Source organism: Lampetra fluviatilis, chromosome 15, assembly GCF_964198595.1.
Source record: "Lampetra fluviatilis chromosome 15, kcLamFluv1.1, whole genome shotgun sequence".
NCBI lineage: Eukaryota > Metazoa > Chordata > Hyperoartia > Petromyzontiformes > Petromyzontidae > Lampetra > Lampetra fluviatilis.
The window spans coordinates 10443341-10462633 of NC_136289.1; the positions used below are offsets into that span (position 1 = coordinate 10443341).

General features: G+C 49.3%; 1 protein-coding gene across 1 annotated transcript in view; it reads left to right on the plus strand.

The window, feature by feature from the left end:
* LOC144936208 (N-acetylgalactosaminyltransferase 7-like) overlaps positions 1-19293 on the plus strand; it is a 99109-nt gene that overhangs the window by 54417 nt on the left and 25399 nt on the right. The window contains 2 exon segments of the mRNA XM_078863191.1: positions 17494-17677; positions 18728-19007. Of these exon segments, the coding sequence (XP_078719317.1) occupies positions 17494-17677; positions 18728-19007 (464 nt within the window).

The following is a 19293-nucleotide window of genomic DNA, read 5'->3' on the forward strand; positions in this document are numbered from 1 at the left end:
GTGAAATCCCATGGGTTGGGATGCCAACTCGTGCTCACAAGAAGTAGAAGCCCTGCATCTCTTCCCAACTGAGCTGTAATCCAGCGCCAGGCATATTTCACGGCAAGGTATATGAAGCAACAGATATTTCCATTTTTGAAGCTATAAATATATAAATTAATATATTTCTCTCTCTCTCTCTGGGAATGACAGCGGCCGTTTTTTTTTGCGAGAGCTTAATGAGCACCGGTCTGGCAAATTCTCCGCCAAGATCTCAATGCCGCCTGTGGTGGTCCTTTGGCTTATTTGATGGGCAGAAGTTTATTGATTTGATTTTTAGCATGCCAGTCAAAATAAATGTCAAACGTCCGGCGGAGGCAGGCGCACACCTTTTTAATTGGGAAGAAAACAAAAAACAAAGGGGGGGGGGGGGGGGGAAACGCGTTTGCCGCGTTGGTGAGAATCGCAGCTGCCGCGAAGCAGTGCTGCAAAAAATGTTTTCGTGACCTTGAGCTCAAAATGGGTTTGTGTGCGTGTGTGTGCGTGTGTGTGGGGAGCGGTAGTGTAGTGGTTAGCGCGCTGCACTACGAGCCTGGCGACCCGGGTTCGATTCCCGCTCACGGCAAACACCACAGTGACGATTATCTGAACCGGTCCTAGGCCTCCTCTAGGTCGACTCAGCCTCAAATGAGTACCTCGTGCAGTGTGTAAACATCACCACGAGGGAGACAAAGGCGCCCGGGCATGGTGCTGTCCACCCACTTTCCTCGTGTTCCGTCCCGTCCTTCATAGGTGCTCACTATAGCTGTACTTGCCCCAACAGTCTGGTAAGGCTGTAAGGGGGATCTTTGTCTGTGTGTGCATGCGTGCCTGGATGGGTGCACGCATGCGCAAGCAGCATCTTGTTTCTTTTTTTTTAGCCACCGGGTATGTTTTCTGCTAACGCTTCTCATCGTTGTGCCGCCGCGAGCGAGCCGCGAAGATTTGTTTCGCGCGCGAGCCCGCCGCAGTTCAATGGTAGCCAGAGACCTAAAGAGCAGGGCGCCAATTGCGGGTGCCAACATTATTAAATCCAGCGTGAATTTTACAAAAAAAGTCGTTTTCTGGCGTGTTTTTTATTCTTCTTCCCCCGAACCCAATTTTACGCCGACTGTGCTCGTGGGCGTCGCGAGACGAGACGTGGAATCCGCTGGGACGTCTTTCTCTTTTCGTGTTGAACCCCTTCGCGTCCAACAACGAGCCCGCTGGGTAAATGGGGCATCGATGGAAATACCACGACTACGATATCCGAGATGCGATGTGTCGAATAATTTTGAGATCACTTTCACACGTGGGCATTTCTCGACCAATATTAGTCGTGATAAAAGGTTTTTGTGGATTAGATCGTCTAAATATAAAGGCGTCTTTCACCCGCCACCACCCCAACACAGCCAATTAGTAAGGTTTTTCACGTAAACAAAATGTGTCAATTTGTTACTAGTTCAGCACCACCGGTGCATTGGAGCGTAAATCCTAGATTTGAAGCTTTCGTGACTGCAAGGATTCATACTCTTCGTTCTTTCGGTAAAGTCACGTAGGTAAAAAAATGAAATTAAAATTAATAAAAAATAAAATAACAAAATCACGACGTTTCGGAGGCAACACAAGTCTTCGTCATCAGGTGGGACCGTCACAGCCAGATTTGCTGCATCAAGTGAGGGAGCGTAAATCCACAACATTTACAATTTGAGTACGGTTCCGTTTCGCTGGTTAATTAACATTCAGCAACATCGGGCGATTTCGACTTTTCTCTGGTCCACACGGGAGAGAACAACGCATCCCGTGAACCGAAGTTAACACCACCGCGTTGATTCCAAGCCACGCAGGACGCCGTCACACGGCTCTGTGGCCACGTGGGCTGACGTCCACACGCACAGCATCGACGCACACGCGCATTTATTTTGAACGATTTACCCTTCTTGCGTCTCTGGTGCACTGCTGTGCATAAGCATTCATTACACTGGTCAACACACTTTTTCTGGCATAAGGTTCCAAATCTGGCATCAGTTTTTGTCTATCACATCAGGTTTTTGAGATATCAAATATTGCATTTTCAATAAAAACTTCAGAAGAAAAATATTAAATAAATGTGGATATCTACATAAAATTATATTATAAACACACTATCCTAAAAATACAGCACCATATTTTAACACTAAAGCAGTCACTGACTCGCAACAACTTGCAATCATAAGTGAAAGAGTTAATTTCGGTTAAAATCAATGAAAATGGGGTATGCCGATAGCATAAAAATGAGATGTGATAGAGCAAATCTGAGATCAGATTTGGAATCAGCACCCTGAAATTAGTCTAAAACAGCTGCAGGCCAGAAAAAAAGTTTTTTTGTTGTTGACCAGTGTTATATAAATGAATCGCTTTAGATACACGTGACTGAAGACTGTTCACCAACGAAGCCTCGTGGCGGTCTGAAGACAGCGCCGCCACCGCATGCTGCACATCGTGCAACCGACGCATCGGCTCTGCGCAAAGCCCACGCACCAATAAGGACCTCATTACTCCACAATAGAGGGCTTTTTAAATCCTTTATATTAAGTTCGCGTACTTGCTTGCTTGCGTGCTTGCTTGCTTAGGACCGTGCAAATCTTTCGGTCGTTTTTAACACACTTCCCGTGATCCAATCGAGCTGACATTTTCCACACAGACACGTTGTGCGTGACAATTTATTTTCGTGAACTTTTTTTTCCAAAATTTTACACTTTTTAGGAAAAAATAAATTATATTTAATTACCAATTGCTTAATGGTGGCAGGCAATCATCTGACCCATAGGTGGCAGCCATCTCAAGCCAGAGGACGAGAGGACTCTAGCCGCCACGCATATAAAGGATTTATAGTGAAAAACTTTGTTTTTACGGGTTAATTTTTTTGGGGTTAGATTGTGTAAATATATAAATGTGTCATGAACTGCCTCAGCAGTTATCCTGCTGTGTTTGTCTCACCTGATGACGATTCATCTTCTTGGTTCTTTCGGTAAAGTCACGTAGAAGGGAAATAATAAAATAATGTAAATTAAACATAATTAAATACAATTCTCACGACGTTTCGGCCACAACGCAAGCAGCCGTCCTCAGGTGAAAAACAGGTCTGTCGGAAAGACAGCGTCTGAATAAGGCTGTCATTCCGACAGACCTTTATTATTTTATTATTTCCCTTCTACGTGACTTTACCGAAAGAACCAAGAAGATGAATCCCTGCAGTCACGAAAGCTTTAAATCGAAATCTGATGACGATTGCTTGTGTTGTGTTCGAAACGTCGCGTTCTATTAATCTTCTATCTACGTGACTTCACCGAAAGAACCAAAGAGTAAAATATTTAAAGTTATTTTTTAAAACTCCCGGGTGCCGGCAGGACCGGTGTTGTGATTGGGGAGCCAAATGTGCCATGTGCTGGTCGCCCGAAGTGATGAAACGTCGTTGTCATCGTCGGTTTTAGCGACGGAATTTATTTGCGTTGTGGAGCGGCGCGCGCGCACGCCGATCTCGAGGGTGGTTATGCTTCGGAAGTAATTTATTTATCTATCTATTGTTGTTACATTTATAAAAAAAAAACACACACAGCGCATGAGTCGTTCCCCCGCCAATTCCTCGCAGGTAAATCCCAAACCGATATAAAATATATCTGAGCACGTGCCCCTTTTTTTTTTAACAAAACCCAGAGTCACATTTCTAAACATCTGCTACAATGAGGGGGTGGGGAGGGGGGGGTTGTTTAGCCGGGTTGAATAACGTTTCTGTGGATACACTATCGACCACATTGTGAGAATCGGAGGAGCTTGGTTAGAGAACGATTGGTGTCCCCTTCCTGTTTAAATTTAATTCATGTATTTGAAATTAAGAAAGTCCTTTTGCTATTGTTGTCTCGTCCTGAGACGAAGCCTTCATCCTTGTTTGGAGTACATCAGCCCCCCGCGTCAGAAAACAGCCCACGGAAGGAGACATCATAGAACTAATTCTGAGACCCCCTTCAGATCTTTCGTATCAACGTACCGTGCTTAAAGAAACATTACTACCACTCTTGCTCACGCAGGAAAGCTTCAGTCTCAAGGCTTATTTTCAGGAGGTTCCTGCCAAGTATTCACAGCCGGAGGCGATGTTGCGATGTGCAAACCGAACGGAGTAATTCGTGGGGGGATTTTTTAAAATCCTTTATATTAAGTTCACTTGCTTGCTTGCGCGCTTACGACCGTGCAAATCTTTCAGTCGTTTTTTAGCCCACTTCCCGTGATCCAATCGAGCTGACATTTTGCACACAGACTCGTTGTGCGTGACAATTTATTTTCGTGAAAATTTTTTTCAAAAATTTTACACTTTTTAGGAAAAAAAAATTATATTTAATAACCAATTGCTTAATGGTGGCAGGCAATCATCTGACCCATAGGTGGCAGCCATCTCAAGCCAGATGACGAGAGGACTCTAGCCGCCACGCATATAAAGGATTTATAGTGAAAAACTTTGTTTTTACGGGTAAATTTTTTATGCATTGAGGATGATTGGCCAATACCAGTTACATCGTACGTTCTTTTACATTCTTTTACCTTTTTTTTTTAAGCTCGTGTTGCAAAAGTGTTCAACACGTGGCAGTCATCAACGAATAATTTAAAAAATGTTGGAATTTCAGTCATGAGTGTGCGGAATCACGTTTTATTTTTATACCGTAACACTTACCGCCTGCGGTCATCGGTCGACCAAGCCGAGACCATTTATCCTCTCGGCGTGAGACTCCGGTTTGGTCACGGGGCGGGTGAAACGCAGCTCTGATGAGCCCAGGATCTCAGCGGCGCACCGCTTCTGTGCCCTCTGACCTCTGGCACCACTGGGCCACGTGTGCACGGTGGGTTTGGGAGTTTTCGCAGGGGCCCGTGTGCTGATACAGCCTGTAGTTGCAGGCTGTATCGGAGGTTCACAAAAAACTTCCCGTCAAGTTTGAATGCGCAGTAGGAGGGCTTTCGCGACCGATGTTAATCCACCAGAGGTTTGTTTTTTGGGTTTGATCGCAAGAATATAAATGTGCCGTTAAACCCGCGACCACCGCACACAGCCAATTAGTAAGGTTTGTCACGTGAAATACAGCACACCGGTGGTGTGTTCGAGAGTAAACCCGTAAACATTTACAATTCGAGAATGCCATTTCGCCAGTAATTTCTTCCTTTCACGAGGTATATTTATCCAGTTACTAAGGCAAGGCACTCTCAAGATAATAAAGGGAAAATGTCTTCACTGGACAACTGTGAATAAGAGATCCACAGCTCATCGCATTCTTCCAGCATAAATAAAGACTCTGACAAGCGCTCGTGTCGAGTGAAGACAAAGGCGCAGGCCTGCAATGGCTGGCTCATGCTAGGTAGCTATATAGCTCAGTGGGCCTCACCTGGTAAAAATTAACCCGTAAAAACAAAGTTTTTCACTCTAAATCCTTTATATGCGTGGCGGCTAGAGTCCTCTCGTCCTCTGGCTGGAGATGGCTGCCACCTATGGGTCAGATGATTGTCTGCCAGCATTAAGCAATTGGTAATTAAATATAAAAAAAAAAATCCTAAAAGTTGTAAAATTTTTGAATTTTTTTTCACGAAAATAAATTGTCACGCACAACGAGTCTGTGTGCAAAATGTCAGCTCGATTGGATCACGGGAAGTGGGTTAAAAAACGACCGAAAGATTTGCACGGTCGTAAGCAAGCAAGCAAGTGAACTTAATATAAAGGATTTACAAAATAAAAAGTCCCCGTGACCAGGCACGCTGCAGGGAGCGTAGGGACCCGGTCGTTCGGGCGGCCGATTGACGGGTGGCTGACAATCACGGTCAAAAGCTTCTTCGTTGAGAATAATTCGGTTGTGGGTATAAAAGCGACGAGCGTCACAATCAATCACGTCGATGCCATGGGAACCCACCGGAGTGCACACCGCATCCCTCACGCCCTTCACACTTCTCCCCCCACACTGCCGCTTATGCAAATGTTCCCACACGGCGCTTCCACCCCACTGCGCACACGTATACCTACCCCTTCGCATCGATTGTTAACCCATAGACTCGCACAGAGAACCATGGACTCGCATAGAGACCCGCAGATTGACACAGAGACCCATCGACTCGCACAGAGAATCATGGACTCGCATAGAGACCCGCAGATTGACACAGAGACCCATAGACTCGCACAGAGAATCATGGACTCGCATAGAGACCCGCAGATTGACACAGAAATCCATAGACTCGTACAGAGACTCATGGACTTGCATAGAGACCCGCAGATTGACACAGAAACCCATAGACTCGCACAGAGATTCATGGACTCGCATAGAGACCCGCAGATTGACACAGAAACCCATAGACTCGCACAGAGACTCATGGACTTGCATAGAGACCCGCAGATTGATACAGAAACCCATAGACTCGCACAGAGACCCATGGACTTGCATAGAGACCCGCAGATTGACACAGAGACCCATAGACTCGCACAGAGAATCATGGACTTGCATAGAGACCCGCAGATTGACACAGAGACCCATAGACTCGCACAGAGAATCATGGACTTGCATAGAGACCCGCAGATTGACACAGAGACCCATCGACTCACACCGAGAACCACTCGCATAGAGACCCACAGATATTTTAGTTTACCTTTCCTATCCATTGCACTCATATGGTGTCTTTGTATCGTTTATTGTTGTAACGTTCTGAGCTGCCCCTATACTGGACATGTATGAAAAAGAGCTTTATAGCTCATCGGATTCCCCCGGTATAAATAAATATCCTCGATTCTGAAGTTGCCACTGCAGCACAGTAAGAGAATGTGAGCACAGATGTTCCGCGCGAGCGCGCACGTGTGCGCACGTGCGCGCACACGCCGGTCTCGCCAGCGTGTCGTGTGGCGTTACGTTGCGTGTAAAAAAATACATTGGATTCTGTACTCTTTGTTTTTTTCGGTAAAGTCACGTAGGTAAACGATTAAATGAAAGAACAACTAAATTAAATCGCGACGTTTCGGAGGCAACACAAGCTTCCGTCTTCAGGTGGAACCGTCACAGCAAAGTTGCTGTAACGTTTCCCAAAATTACTTTAGTCCTGGGACGTACTTCTTCGCAAGCACGGAAGCCGACGTTTCCAGCTGTCAGGGCAAAGATGTGCTTGCGTATTTGTCGACAGAAAGGCACCCGAGTCGGGAATCGAACCCAGGCCCCTTTGTCACTCGACTGCTGGATGAAAGCCTCCGCGAACAAATATCGGTGTCGGCCGTGGGAATTATCTGGCCATACCTCTCCACCCTGGTCCAACGTGGATTGGCGAAGTGTGTGGGAGGGGGGTTGGGGAGGCCCATGACCGTTTCAGATATCGTTCACCACTCATTTAACCAGTTCAGAATTGCTTACCATTCACTTAACCAGTTCAGATGTGACTCACCACTCACTTCACCAGTTCAGATGTTACTGACCACTCACTTAACCAGTTCAGAATTGCTTACCATTCACTTAACCAGTTCAGATGTGACTCACCACTCACTTAACCAGTTCAGATGTTACTGACCACTCACTTATCCAGTTCAGATGTTACTCACCATTCACTTATCCAGTTCAGATGTTACTCACCATTCACTTCACCAGTTCAGATATTGCCCACCACTCACTTCACAAGTTAAGATATTGCTCACCATTTACCTAACCAGTTCAGATGTTACTCACCACTCACTTCACCAGTTCAGATGTATCTCACCATTCACCTAACCAGTTCAGATGTGACTCACCATTCACCTAACCAGTTCGCATATTGCTCACCACTCACGTTCCGCTGCCCGCTTCATAGATCGGGTCGACCACCAGTGACGTTCTGCGTGTTCGTGCGGCGCATCTTCGACGCACGGGGCGACGTTCACGACAGCAGGGGAGGAGTGCTCCAGCCTGCGCTGCCAGCGGTGAGGAGGGGAGGGTGGCTATTATCCCCCTCTTTTAGAACCCACTCATAACAGGTAGCACGCAAATTAGCAGCACTTGCCGCTTTGTTGCCAAACGCTCATTACGCTCGGCGTCAGCGGCGCGGCGCACGAGCAGATGTTCGCCATAATTGAGCGTCTTTAGCGCCGCCGATCGCCAGAAAACTTCGCTGCTCTGCGGACGTAATCCATAATCGGTTGGGGGGGGGGGGGGCGCACGGCGGCAGCAAATTGTCGAGGAGCGTTTTTAGCGTCGCCCGCCGGGGTCTTTACACGCGGCGGATCGATTATCGACGCGGAGGGTTCCCGCGGACGGCGTTTGCAGCAGTTAAAAACAGAAACAACAACAACCGGGATTCACGTGCGGGGAACACGAGCTGCGTTATGCACGCTTGGCTTGGGCTCGCAATCCTGGAGGTGGCCGGTTCGATTTCATCTCCGTGGGCGGTGGGGGTGGTTAATACAACGGGGCAGGTGTTCTCAACTCGCCCCCCCCCCCCCCACTTCAGTGCACCGAGCAGTCCATGTACGTATGCGTGTATGTTGAACTTTTTTCCCACCGTACGTAGCCAAACGCGCTAATCGGAGAGCCTAAACGGGAGTGCCGCAGCCGATCGATCGGCGGGCTCCGCCCGGAGCGGATGCGGTCAAGGGCGGTCACTCCCACGTCTCCCAAGATGTCTCGCCAGCGTGGAAGAGTAGGCCAAAAGCCCGCTTAGAGAGGGCCTCTCTGTAGATATCCCTGTCGTGAAGGCCCTTCCTTGCCGGCAGTATCTCGCGCAGGCAATTGCAGGGATGTACCCCAAGGTTTTGTAACCACGCGGCTTATACAGACGCGACCGCGTCCAAAGCGCACGCTGCTGCTGGGTTCTTAATTTGTTTTTTCCAATCCCCGTTTCCCGGTTGGCGCTCGACGCGATCGGCACCGGAGACGCCGCGTGGACGTTTGAATCCCGATCGCAGCGTTATCAGGATGTCAACGAGCGTACATTATAGCGCGCCAAGTCGAACGCTGGGGACCCCAGGGTGCTTTTGTCTGCGTTAAACACAAGACACGCGTGATCAATATTCAATACATTCATCTGCCCGCTCGCAGCCACTGGAAAATACCCGCCGGCTTGTTGGTGGGGTGTTTTTTGTTAATTTTATTTCACGATCGCCTTCGTGCATATCGCCTGGAATGCATCCGCCTGATTTCTTCAGATCGCGGAAGCTAAGCAGGGTTTGAGCCTGCGATAGCGCTTGGGCATGGTCGGGCACCGGGCATCAATAAGTCGGCTGCTGTGAGCTACGTGGTGGGACACGGTGGGCAGTGCAGCACAATGTATTGTTGTACTCTACTTTCTATGCGCCCCCCGGCATCTACGCTCCACCCGCCTTCAAAGACGAAGTACGGTCAAATGAGATCCACGACCCGCACGATGTGCGGAGGCCCTCATCCAGCAGTGGATTGACGTGTTTTTTTAAACCCTGTTATTATTAAGTTTTAAACGGTTTTGCCACTTCTAAGCTACCTCTTCCAAATGAAGCAAGAATAAATATCAGGAAATGTTTAAGGATCCCACTTCCAATATTTCCCCAACCGCTACGAACCCGGCCACCTAAGTTCAATTCTTAGCCAACGCCATACACCAGATTGTCAAATACAATCCTTAAAAAAAATCAAAACATCGATTGGAAAATAACCCACGCGTGCATTTTCAGATAACCCAGTCTGCCAACGGTGCATCATTTCCCAACTCACAAGGCCGCACAATGAAATTTAATAACTCACTTTTTAAAATTTCCTTTTCATTGTCATCCACAACAAAAACCATCTTTCTAAACAATAGCCTTCTGTTTGGTGAGAATTCTTGCCCCTCAGGACACTTCTCACAATTACAAAAGAGGAACGCCAGGAGAGAGAGGGGGGGGGGGAGACAGTTTTAATTACGAAGGCGAAAGAGAGGCACCGACATCTAACAAAAATAATCATATAGCTCATTGGATTCATCTTCTTGGTTATTTCGGTAAAGTCACGTAGAAAGGAACTAATAATAAAAATAAAACATGATAAAATAATTCTCACGACGTTTCGGCCACAACGCAAGCAGCCGTCCTCAGGTGAAGAACAGGTCTGTCGGAAAGACAGCGTCTGAATGATCATTAATTATTTCCCTTCTACGTGACTTTACCGAAAGATCCAAGAAGATGAATCCCTGCAGTCACAAAAGATTTAAATCGAAACTCATTGGATTCGTCCAGTATCAAAACTAAAATCCCGATCCTCAACTCTGGCGGGCGCCACGCAGTCGCAGGCCCTCACCACCTCGAACCCTTTGCTCGTCCACGCATCAGCCACGGGCAATGTGATTGCAGGGCTGCTCCTTTAGCTCTACCGAGAGAGGCAGCGTTGGCTCCGCGTTGCGCTCCACGTGGCGAGGCGGCTCGCCATTGTCGCTGCTGTCTCAAACCGCTCGCTCCACCGTGGTGGTGGTGGTGGTTTATTTTGGACCGCCTTCTTGCTGATGGCCTTAATCTAAGTTGTCTGTTATTATGTTTATTTTTATTATTTTATTACTTCCCTTCTACGTGACTTTACCGAAAGAACCAAGAAGATGAATCCCTGCAGTCACGAAAGCTTTAAATCGAAATCTAAGTTGTCTTGTTGTTGTTGTTTGACTTGCATCCCACTGGGATTTTTGCACACAGCGTTGGTGTACGGTGTTTTTTCTGCAATATTTCGCTGTCTTTTCTTGGATTTTCTGTTTGCACTCAGTCACATATTCACTTTAAGATGTTTTCTTGTTCATGTTTTTTGTTTGTTGCGGTTGCACCCGATTGAAGAGCCGAATGGCTCACAGGGCTATACCTAATAAATGAACTTGAACTTGCTTTCTTGTTGGGCCACCAGCAAGAAATTGCGGCGCAGTGCCTGTACCCCCTTCAACCCGACAAGACAGCCGTTGCGTGCGTGGCAAGCCTGGGGGGGGGGCAGGCGTGGGCACGCGTGGCAGGGCGGGCGAGATGTTAACAACCTCGCCTGGGATACAGGAAGTCGTGCGTTCGATCCCGACGCCTGCTGCTGTATATTTGTTTGCGTGTCTCCCTCCTCGAGGTCGCGTGTATTTTCCTCCGGGTCCTCCGGTTTCCCCCCTCCGCATTTTAGAATCAACTCCACGCGTTCAGGGGTTATTTAGATGCTGCTGTGAATTTCCACATGACGATGAGCCCCTTCGTTGACCTATAATTTGCGTGCCAAGTCGCTTCTGAAAAAGAGCTGTTTGTAGCTCAATGGGCTTTACCCGGTAAAGCAAACAAAACATTTATTTGTTCATCTGGCGCCAATGCACCTCGGTGTTTTCCTATTTTTGGTTCTTATCGGCTGCCCGTGGCGGTTTTAATATTTAGGGACGCAGGTTTTTTTTTTCTCTCATTAATTTTTTATAGTGACTAGAACGGGGGAGGCCCGTAACAGCACGTTTGGTGGCAGCAAGAAGAACAACAACAACAACAACCGGGCGATATTCATCCCCGAGGCAAACAAGCCCGACGTGATGGAGCCACGTGAAGAGAAGGCGGTGAACCCGCGGAGAGAGAGGGGGTGGTGACATGGAACTTAACAGGTTAAAACGCGGTCGCGATGCGCTCCTCCCTCCACCCGGCTGGAACCCTCGCGGGAAAAAAAACCTCTCCTCCGCTCTATTTAAAGCTTTCGTGACTGCAGGGATTCATCTTCTTGGTTCTTTCGGTAAAGTCACGTAGAAGGGAAATAATAAAATAATAAAAATAAAACATAATAAAATAATTCTCACGACGTTTCGGCCACAACGCAAGCAGCCGTCATCAGGTGAAGAACAGGTCTGTCGGAAAGACAGCGTCTGAATGGGCACCACCACGCTTGGCAAAACATAATAAAATAATTCGTGAGAAGTATTTTATTATGTTTAATTTTTATTGTTTTATTATTTCCCTTCTTACGTGACTTTACCGAAAGAACCAAGAAGATGATCTCCTCCGCTCGTTAACATTTTGAAGCGCGCGGGGGTGGTGGAGTGGGGTGGGGTGGTGGGGTGGGGTGCAATCGATGGCTGAGCTTCAAAGAGACGAAAGTAATAAAACAAATATATAGATACACACACACACCACGCAACAACAAAATAATCCGCCCGAGGAAACTGCTTTGGAAATCGCAGTCCTCGCACATAACGGCACGGCAGAACACTCGGAATTGCTTCCTCCCATCACCAACGCGGGCTCCTCTGTAATCAAGCGCCTATGTGGGAAATGCAACCCGCCGCGTCTTTTCGGGAGTTAAAAACCGAAACCACCCCCCTGGGAGATTGCCGTCGGCGATGGCGGCGGTGTTGAGAGTTGGAGTTCTGATGCTTCTTCAGCCCCCCCCACGGCTCCCCTTACCCCCAACCCTCCATTCACAGCTGCCATCGCTTGCTCATTCAGCCCCACGTGGCAACCAGACAGTCCCGGCCACGTGTTTACTAACAGCGCAGAGACCCCCCCCCCCACCCCCTCGCTCATCCTCCGGTGATCAGCCAAACACAATGAATCAACAAACACACGCTTGTGTGTTGTGTTCGTTTGTGAGAAGAAATAAAAAGGTAAAGGTGCAGCCCTGCGACCTGCTCGTTGACGCCACCGCTGCTGTCTGCAGGGCCTCCCACTGCAAGGAGCTGTGGAGAGAGAGAGGGAGGCCCCGTTAGAGGGTGCTTTGGCATTATTCTTCCACGCTGGTGTTTCAGTTTCATTTATCATTTATTAGGTACTCGCTTTCTTACCCGGCTTCGCCTAACCCTACGAGCCATGCGGCTCTTGACTCGGGTGCAACCGCAACAAAAACAAAAAAACATGAACAAGAAACATCTTAAAGTGACTACACGCAACAGAAAAATCCTGGAAAAAACAGCAAAGTCTTCCAGAAAAAAACACCGCATTTCAACGCTGTGTGCAAAAATCCCAGTGGGATGCAAGTCAAACAATAACAACCATAAGACAATTTAGATTAAAGTTATCAGGCTAACTCTGTACTACAACAAACAAACATGGCTGAATCAAAACGTTTTCAAAATGGGCAAAAATAAAGCTATAAAAACAATGTAACAGTGATCATAGTTCTAGATTTGAAGCTTTCGTGACTGCAAGAATTCATACTCTTAGGTTTTTTGTGACGTTACCGAAAAAACTTAAGAGTAGTGATCATAGTCACTGTGGATATGGGAGTACCCACACTTTACCCCACCATGCACGACCTGCTGCTTCTGACCGATCAATTGACAGGCATCATCTACTGTACATGATTGTTGTTGCTGGGTTCAAGTTCAAAGTTCATTTATTAGGTGTAGCCCTGTGAGCCATTCGGCTCTTGAATCGGGTGCAACCGCAACAAACAAAAAAAAACTTAAACATGAACAAGAAAACATCTTAAAGTGACTATGTGCAAACAGATAATCCAAGAAAAGACGGCAAAATATTGCAGAAAAAGCACCGTACACCAACGCTGTGTGCAAAAATCTCAGTGGGATGCAAGTCAAACAACAACAACCACAAGACAACTTAGATTAAGGCCATCAGTCTAACTCTGTACTATAACAAACAAACATGGCCAAACCAAAAACTTTTCGAAAATCACCAAAATAAAGCCATAAAAGCAACGAAACAGCGATCATAGGAACTGTGACCGAATTTTCACAATAAACGACGTAAATAACATGTACTACCAAACTCTGCAGCCATAGCTGGCTGCATGAGTCACTCCACAACAGTAGGAGCATCAGTCGGAGGGTGGACCGAGGCGGCGGCGGGAAGAGAGGGGGTGGATTTCAGAAACCTTCAGCGTTCTTTCAGCTGCCACGCCGTGGAGATCGCGAACCATTAATAACAACAACAACCACGAACCGCATCCCCATTTATTTATTTATTCTCACTTATTATCTCTTGCGAAACACACTCGTACTTCATCAGTACCTCATTTGCCAGTAAAAAATATGATAATTGGTTTTTTACCCTTCTATCTGGCAACAAAACTGACACCTATTTTTTACAAGGAGTCATGTTTGCATAGACCACAATACCTGCAGCCATAATGCAAAAGGCGCCTTTTGGCGTCATCTGGTCCAACACCATGTGAGACTAGGCTCTAAGGAAAGCTGTCTCGGGTGTGGACCAATCAACTTCAAGGACAGTGCATACATTATCAGAGTTATGTTTTTGTTTGCATTATGGCTGCAGGTATTGCGGTCTATGCAAACATGACTCCTTGTAAAAAGGTGTCAGTTTTGTTGCCAGATAGAAGGGTAAAAAAACAATTATCACACTCGTACTTATTTGACGTGGTTGACCAACGAACACAAAAACAACCTCTACACCCGGTCATTTCTCGAACCGTGATTACTCGAGGCACAGATTTAGTTTCGAAGCATCAAATGTTGCCCTCACTTCGCCGTGCTACGTCGGTGTTCGCGGGAAGAAATAAATCGATGCGATTGTAAATACCGGTGTAATGGCCGGCGCGCGCGGTAATGTGCGGTTAAGCCGTAACAAACAATTGTAAATCATTGATCGGCTCAAATGGCGAGAGAGAGAGAGAGACGCGTTTTCAGAGAGCCGCAGCGATTGGGAGTTGCGGTGGGGGGGTGGCGATTTTTGAGGAATGAGCTCCCCTCACCTCCCCCCCCCCGATCGGTTTCGTCGTTCCGCCATACTTCACCGCACGCGCAGAGCGGGTGATTAGACAGGCGGGGGATTAAATCTTAGACTCATTACTGTTCTAGATTTGAAGCTTTCGTGACTGCAAGGATTCATATTCTTAGGTTTTTTTCGGTAAAGTCACGTAGGTAAAACATTAAAATTAATAAAAGTAAAATAAAATAAAAATCACGACGTTTCGGAGGTTTATATAAACGGAGTGGTAGCTCCTGCAATCTCTCATTTACTTGATACAGCTGTCGTGGCTGTGACGGTTCCACCTGAAGACGGAAGCTTGTGTTGCCTCCGAAACGTCGTGATTTTTATTTTATTTTACTTTTATTAATTTTAATGTTTTACCTACGTGACTTTACCGAAAAAACCTAAGAATACTCATTACTGTGTTTCGGGCCTCCGTAATACGTCATTAGTCTTCGTTGGACAACGTGGGTGGAACAGCGAGTTCCTTTGAAGAAGGGGTTTCTCTGAAGTCAGGAGTAGCCCTGCGACATCCACTTTCGTGGGACGTTCTCCAGAATTCGTTTGCGTATTTGGCGTCGTACGACTTGCTGTCGCTCCGCTCGTGGATTTGTAGATTTTTTTTTTCGTTTCGTCAACCCGCGAACGGGAATGCCGACAGTTGCGACTTGAATATTGACGGAAAAATTACCTCTCACACGAGGGGGGGGGGGGCCTCCACTTCACCCCGTGGCCATATCGGCTGCGGCACGCTCATCATCCTCCTCTGCATGCCCCCGCCACACCGTAGCCTGCGGCTCACCCCTTTCCCAACCGTGGCTGCGTTCTGCGAATCTTCGGCGCAGATTGAAGAGCGGCAGTCACCCGGAGGGTTCCTTTGTCGCGACCGCCCCTTTGCGCTCCAACAATTTGATCTTCCACGAGGCTCGCGGTCTTCCGTCCTGAAATCGCATCCACTGCACAAACCACGGCAGGTGTGGATTTAGTAGTAGGGTTTTACCCTTTCAACTGGTACAAAAAACTGACACCTTTATACAAGGGATCATGTTTGCAATAACCACAACACAAGCAGTCAAAATGCAAACAAAAAGAAACAACTCTGATGATGATTTTGCCACTGGTAAAGGAGGTCTCATAGTGAGGTGTGGATTTATCAAATGGAAAATTAAAAACTCTCCAAGTGTGCAACTTGTCGTCATCCAGAACAGACTGTGCGGCGTACGGCAACGCAATTGCCCGAGTCCACAGATAGGAAGGAGACATCACGGCGATACGCTCCGATACGCATCCGTCTTGAGCCCCTACTCGCGCATTTTTAGTTGTTGCTCTGCATCGGCATCAGCTAATATGAAAGAATTTAAGAAGCTCCAACAATGGCACGGATACCAAACGTATTTATTATTTATGTATTCCCCCCAGCGAATCCGTGCTATCAACCTCCCTGCCTCTCTGCGCAAACTAAAACGGTCCCGCCGTTCCTGTTCACCGTCTCGAGACGCGGTTAATGCGGACGCTGCGTGAATCCACCGCTTGCGATCTTTTCTCGGCTTGAGAGGAGTCGCCCAGTCACTCGGCGGCCGAACCACGCCTTTCACAAGAGAGGAATTGCACGGATCTCGGGTAAAAAAAAACAAAAAAAATGTTTGTCCAACATTGGCACGCGTATCACATCTTTGCCGAGTGGCAAACGTCCCTGCGGCCGTCACTCACAAATCTCCTGAGGGGAGTGTGGGAGGCACAGGCGGTGGATTAGGTGCTTGCGGTGTTTAATTATAATGATCCTAATTATTGAGTAACAGTTATACTGGGAGGAACCTCCTGGTTACACCTGCCCACAAGGGGATTATTGTGTCCGTCCGTCCGTCGTGCAGGGAGGAGCTGGGTGGGGAGGGAGGGGCTGGGTGGGGAGGGGAGGGTGGGGTGGGGCTGGGTGGGGAAGGGATGGTGGGGAGGGGCTGGGTGGGGAGGGTGGGGAGGATGGGGCTGGGTGGGGAGGGGCTGGTCACCCCGTCGTGCCCTTATGAAACTCAACGTTTAACCTACTCACGCCAGCTTGTGCCCGCCCTCACAGTCGGCCATATTTGCGGAATACACCACGCCGCCGTTGACCCTGGCCATTGACCGAAGCAACCCAACGTTCCTACCAGCTCCCTCCGCAGGAATATGTTTTGAACTCGTAACGCACCGCCACCGCACGGTGTCCGCTCGCCGTTGAGGCGCGAGCAGGAACCACAGGCGAGCGGGAAGGCAGCAAGCCACGTGCTGAGCCAGTGCAAAATCCCCCCCGCCCCCACCTCTCCCAAGATCTGCAGTTCTCTACATATAAAGGTGTCATCGGCCACTCAATGAGTGTTTACGTGCGGGAGGAAACCGGAGCACCCCGAGAACACCCACGTGTGCGAGGGGGCAACACTCTATCCCGTACAGACGGCACGGGCGGAATCCACAGTTTTTTCTGGAGAGCCAGAGGTACGGGCACTTCCTCCGTGACGACGCCCTTGGGAAGGGAGTTTCACAAAGTTTGTGCGGGGGATCCACCAAACCCTGGCCACCGCCACCCCCTCCCCGCGCTGCCCGTATCCCGTCTCATTCAGCAGGTGAACTATCCGGTGGGGAGTGGGGCGGTGTGGATTAGCGCTCTCTGCACAGCCGTCGTGCGCGTGTTCTCCGTCGCGTGCAGCGGGGCGGTCGACTCTGGCCGCGCGTGCACGGGTACACCTCCTCGCAAGACAGAGGGAGGAAAGTGGAAACAACAATTGGGCGAAATGTGCAGTGGGCACCTACGGGGCTATCTGCCCATCACGGATCGTGACGACGACGACGACGATGATGATGACGGTGGCGGTGACGACGACGGTTGCGCTTGTGTCGTGCAGCAGGTGGACTCACGCCCCGCGCGGCGCTTCCACCCCGTCGCGCCGTGGCCCCAGGCGGGGGGCGAACGACGCGGCGGTGGCATCGACGCCGAGCTCCGGCCTCCGCCCGGCAAACTCGAGCTGCTGCCCGAACGGGATGCGGACATCGCCGACGATGAGAACGACGACGACGACGACTACAAAGGTGCCGTCGTCTCGACGTCCGCAGCACACGGACATTGACGGGCATTGTAGACGTCGTCGCTCATCAGCGCCATCGTCGCCATCGCCATCGTCATCATCGCCATCGTCACCATCATGGCGATCAACACCATTGTCTCCATCGACGCTATCATCGCAATCATCGCCATCATCATCATCATCGCCATCATCATCATCGTCACCATCATCATCGCCATCATCACCATCATCACCATCATGGCCATCATCACCATCATCGCCATCATCACCATCATCATTATCATCACCATCATCATCAACATCACCATCATCATCACCATCATCATCATCACCACCATCATCATCACCATCATCATCACCATGACCATCACCACCATCATCACCATCATCATCACCATCATCACCACCATCATCACCATCATCGCCATCATCACCATCATGGCCATCGTCGCCATCATCATCACCATCATCATCACCATCATCACCATCACGGCCATCGTCGGGATCGACTTCGTCGTGAACCTGGGCGTTACACCGTTGACGTCGTCCCACAGGAAGGCAGCTCGCGTGCGCGGAGGCTCACATTTGTTTCTTTGCGTTTGGCTCACCGAGTTGCCGGCGCAAGGATGGACAGCGAAGCCTCGGTGAATGAAACACGAGTACGAACGGTATCAATATATATGTTGTATATGCATAGAAGATACGTACTGTGTATATGTGGTGATTCGGCCATCAACTGATGATTGTCCCACACAATCGATTTACCACGCAACTTTCATTTTACGTGATGGGTACTTATTCATGGGTCCTTTGATAGGTACTCATTGACGACATCATAGGACCTTATTGCCGACGTCAAAGGTCTGATAGGTGCTTAGTCATAGGTATGTATTGATAGGTACAAAATAGCAGCATCATACTCCCCCCACTGCGAATACGTGGCAGGACCCTCCCCAAAAGAGAAGCTTGAGGCCACTAACAACAACAAGGACGACCTCTGTGCTCTGTGCGCTCTCTCTCTCTCCCGCCGCTCCGTCTCTCGCGTCCGGAGCAGCGGCCGTGGCCCCCGAGGAGCGGCGCCGCGTCACGTTCAAGCCCCAGACGAGGTCGTCGCCGCTGCCCGAGCTGCGGCCCGGCTCGCCGGGGAACCTGGAGCCGCGTGAGCGCGAGGCCCCCGGGGTGCCGGGGGGCCCCGGCGAGGCCTCGCGCGCCGTGGCCCCCCGCGACGATGAGCGCGCCGCCGTGCGCGACTCGGTGCGCGAGTTCGGCTTCAACATGGTGGCCAGCGACGCCATCTCGCTCGACCGCAGCATCGCAGACCTGCGGCACGACGAGTGAGTGGCGGCGGTGGCGGGGGGGGGGGGGAGTTGTGGTGGTAGGGGTGGTGGAGGTGGTGGGGGCGGTTGGATCGGTGGAGGTGGTTGGGGTGGTGGGGGTGGTGGAGGTGGTGGGGGTGGTTGGGGTGGTTGAGGTGGTAGGGGTGGTGGAGGTGGTGGGGGTGGTTGGATCGGTGGAGGTGGTTGGGGTGGTGGAGGTGGTGGAGGTGGTGGAGGTGGTGGAGGTGGTGGTGGTGGGGGTGGTGGAGGTGGTGGGGGTGGTGGAGGTGGTGGGGGTGGTGGA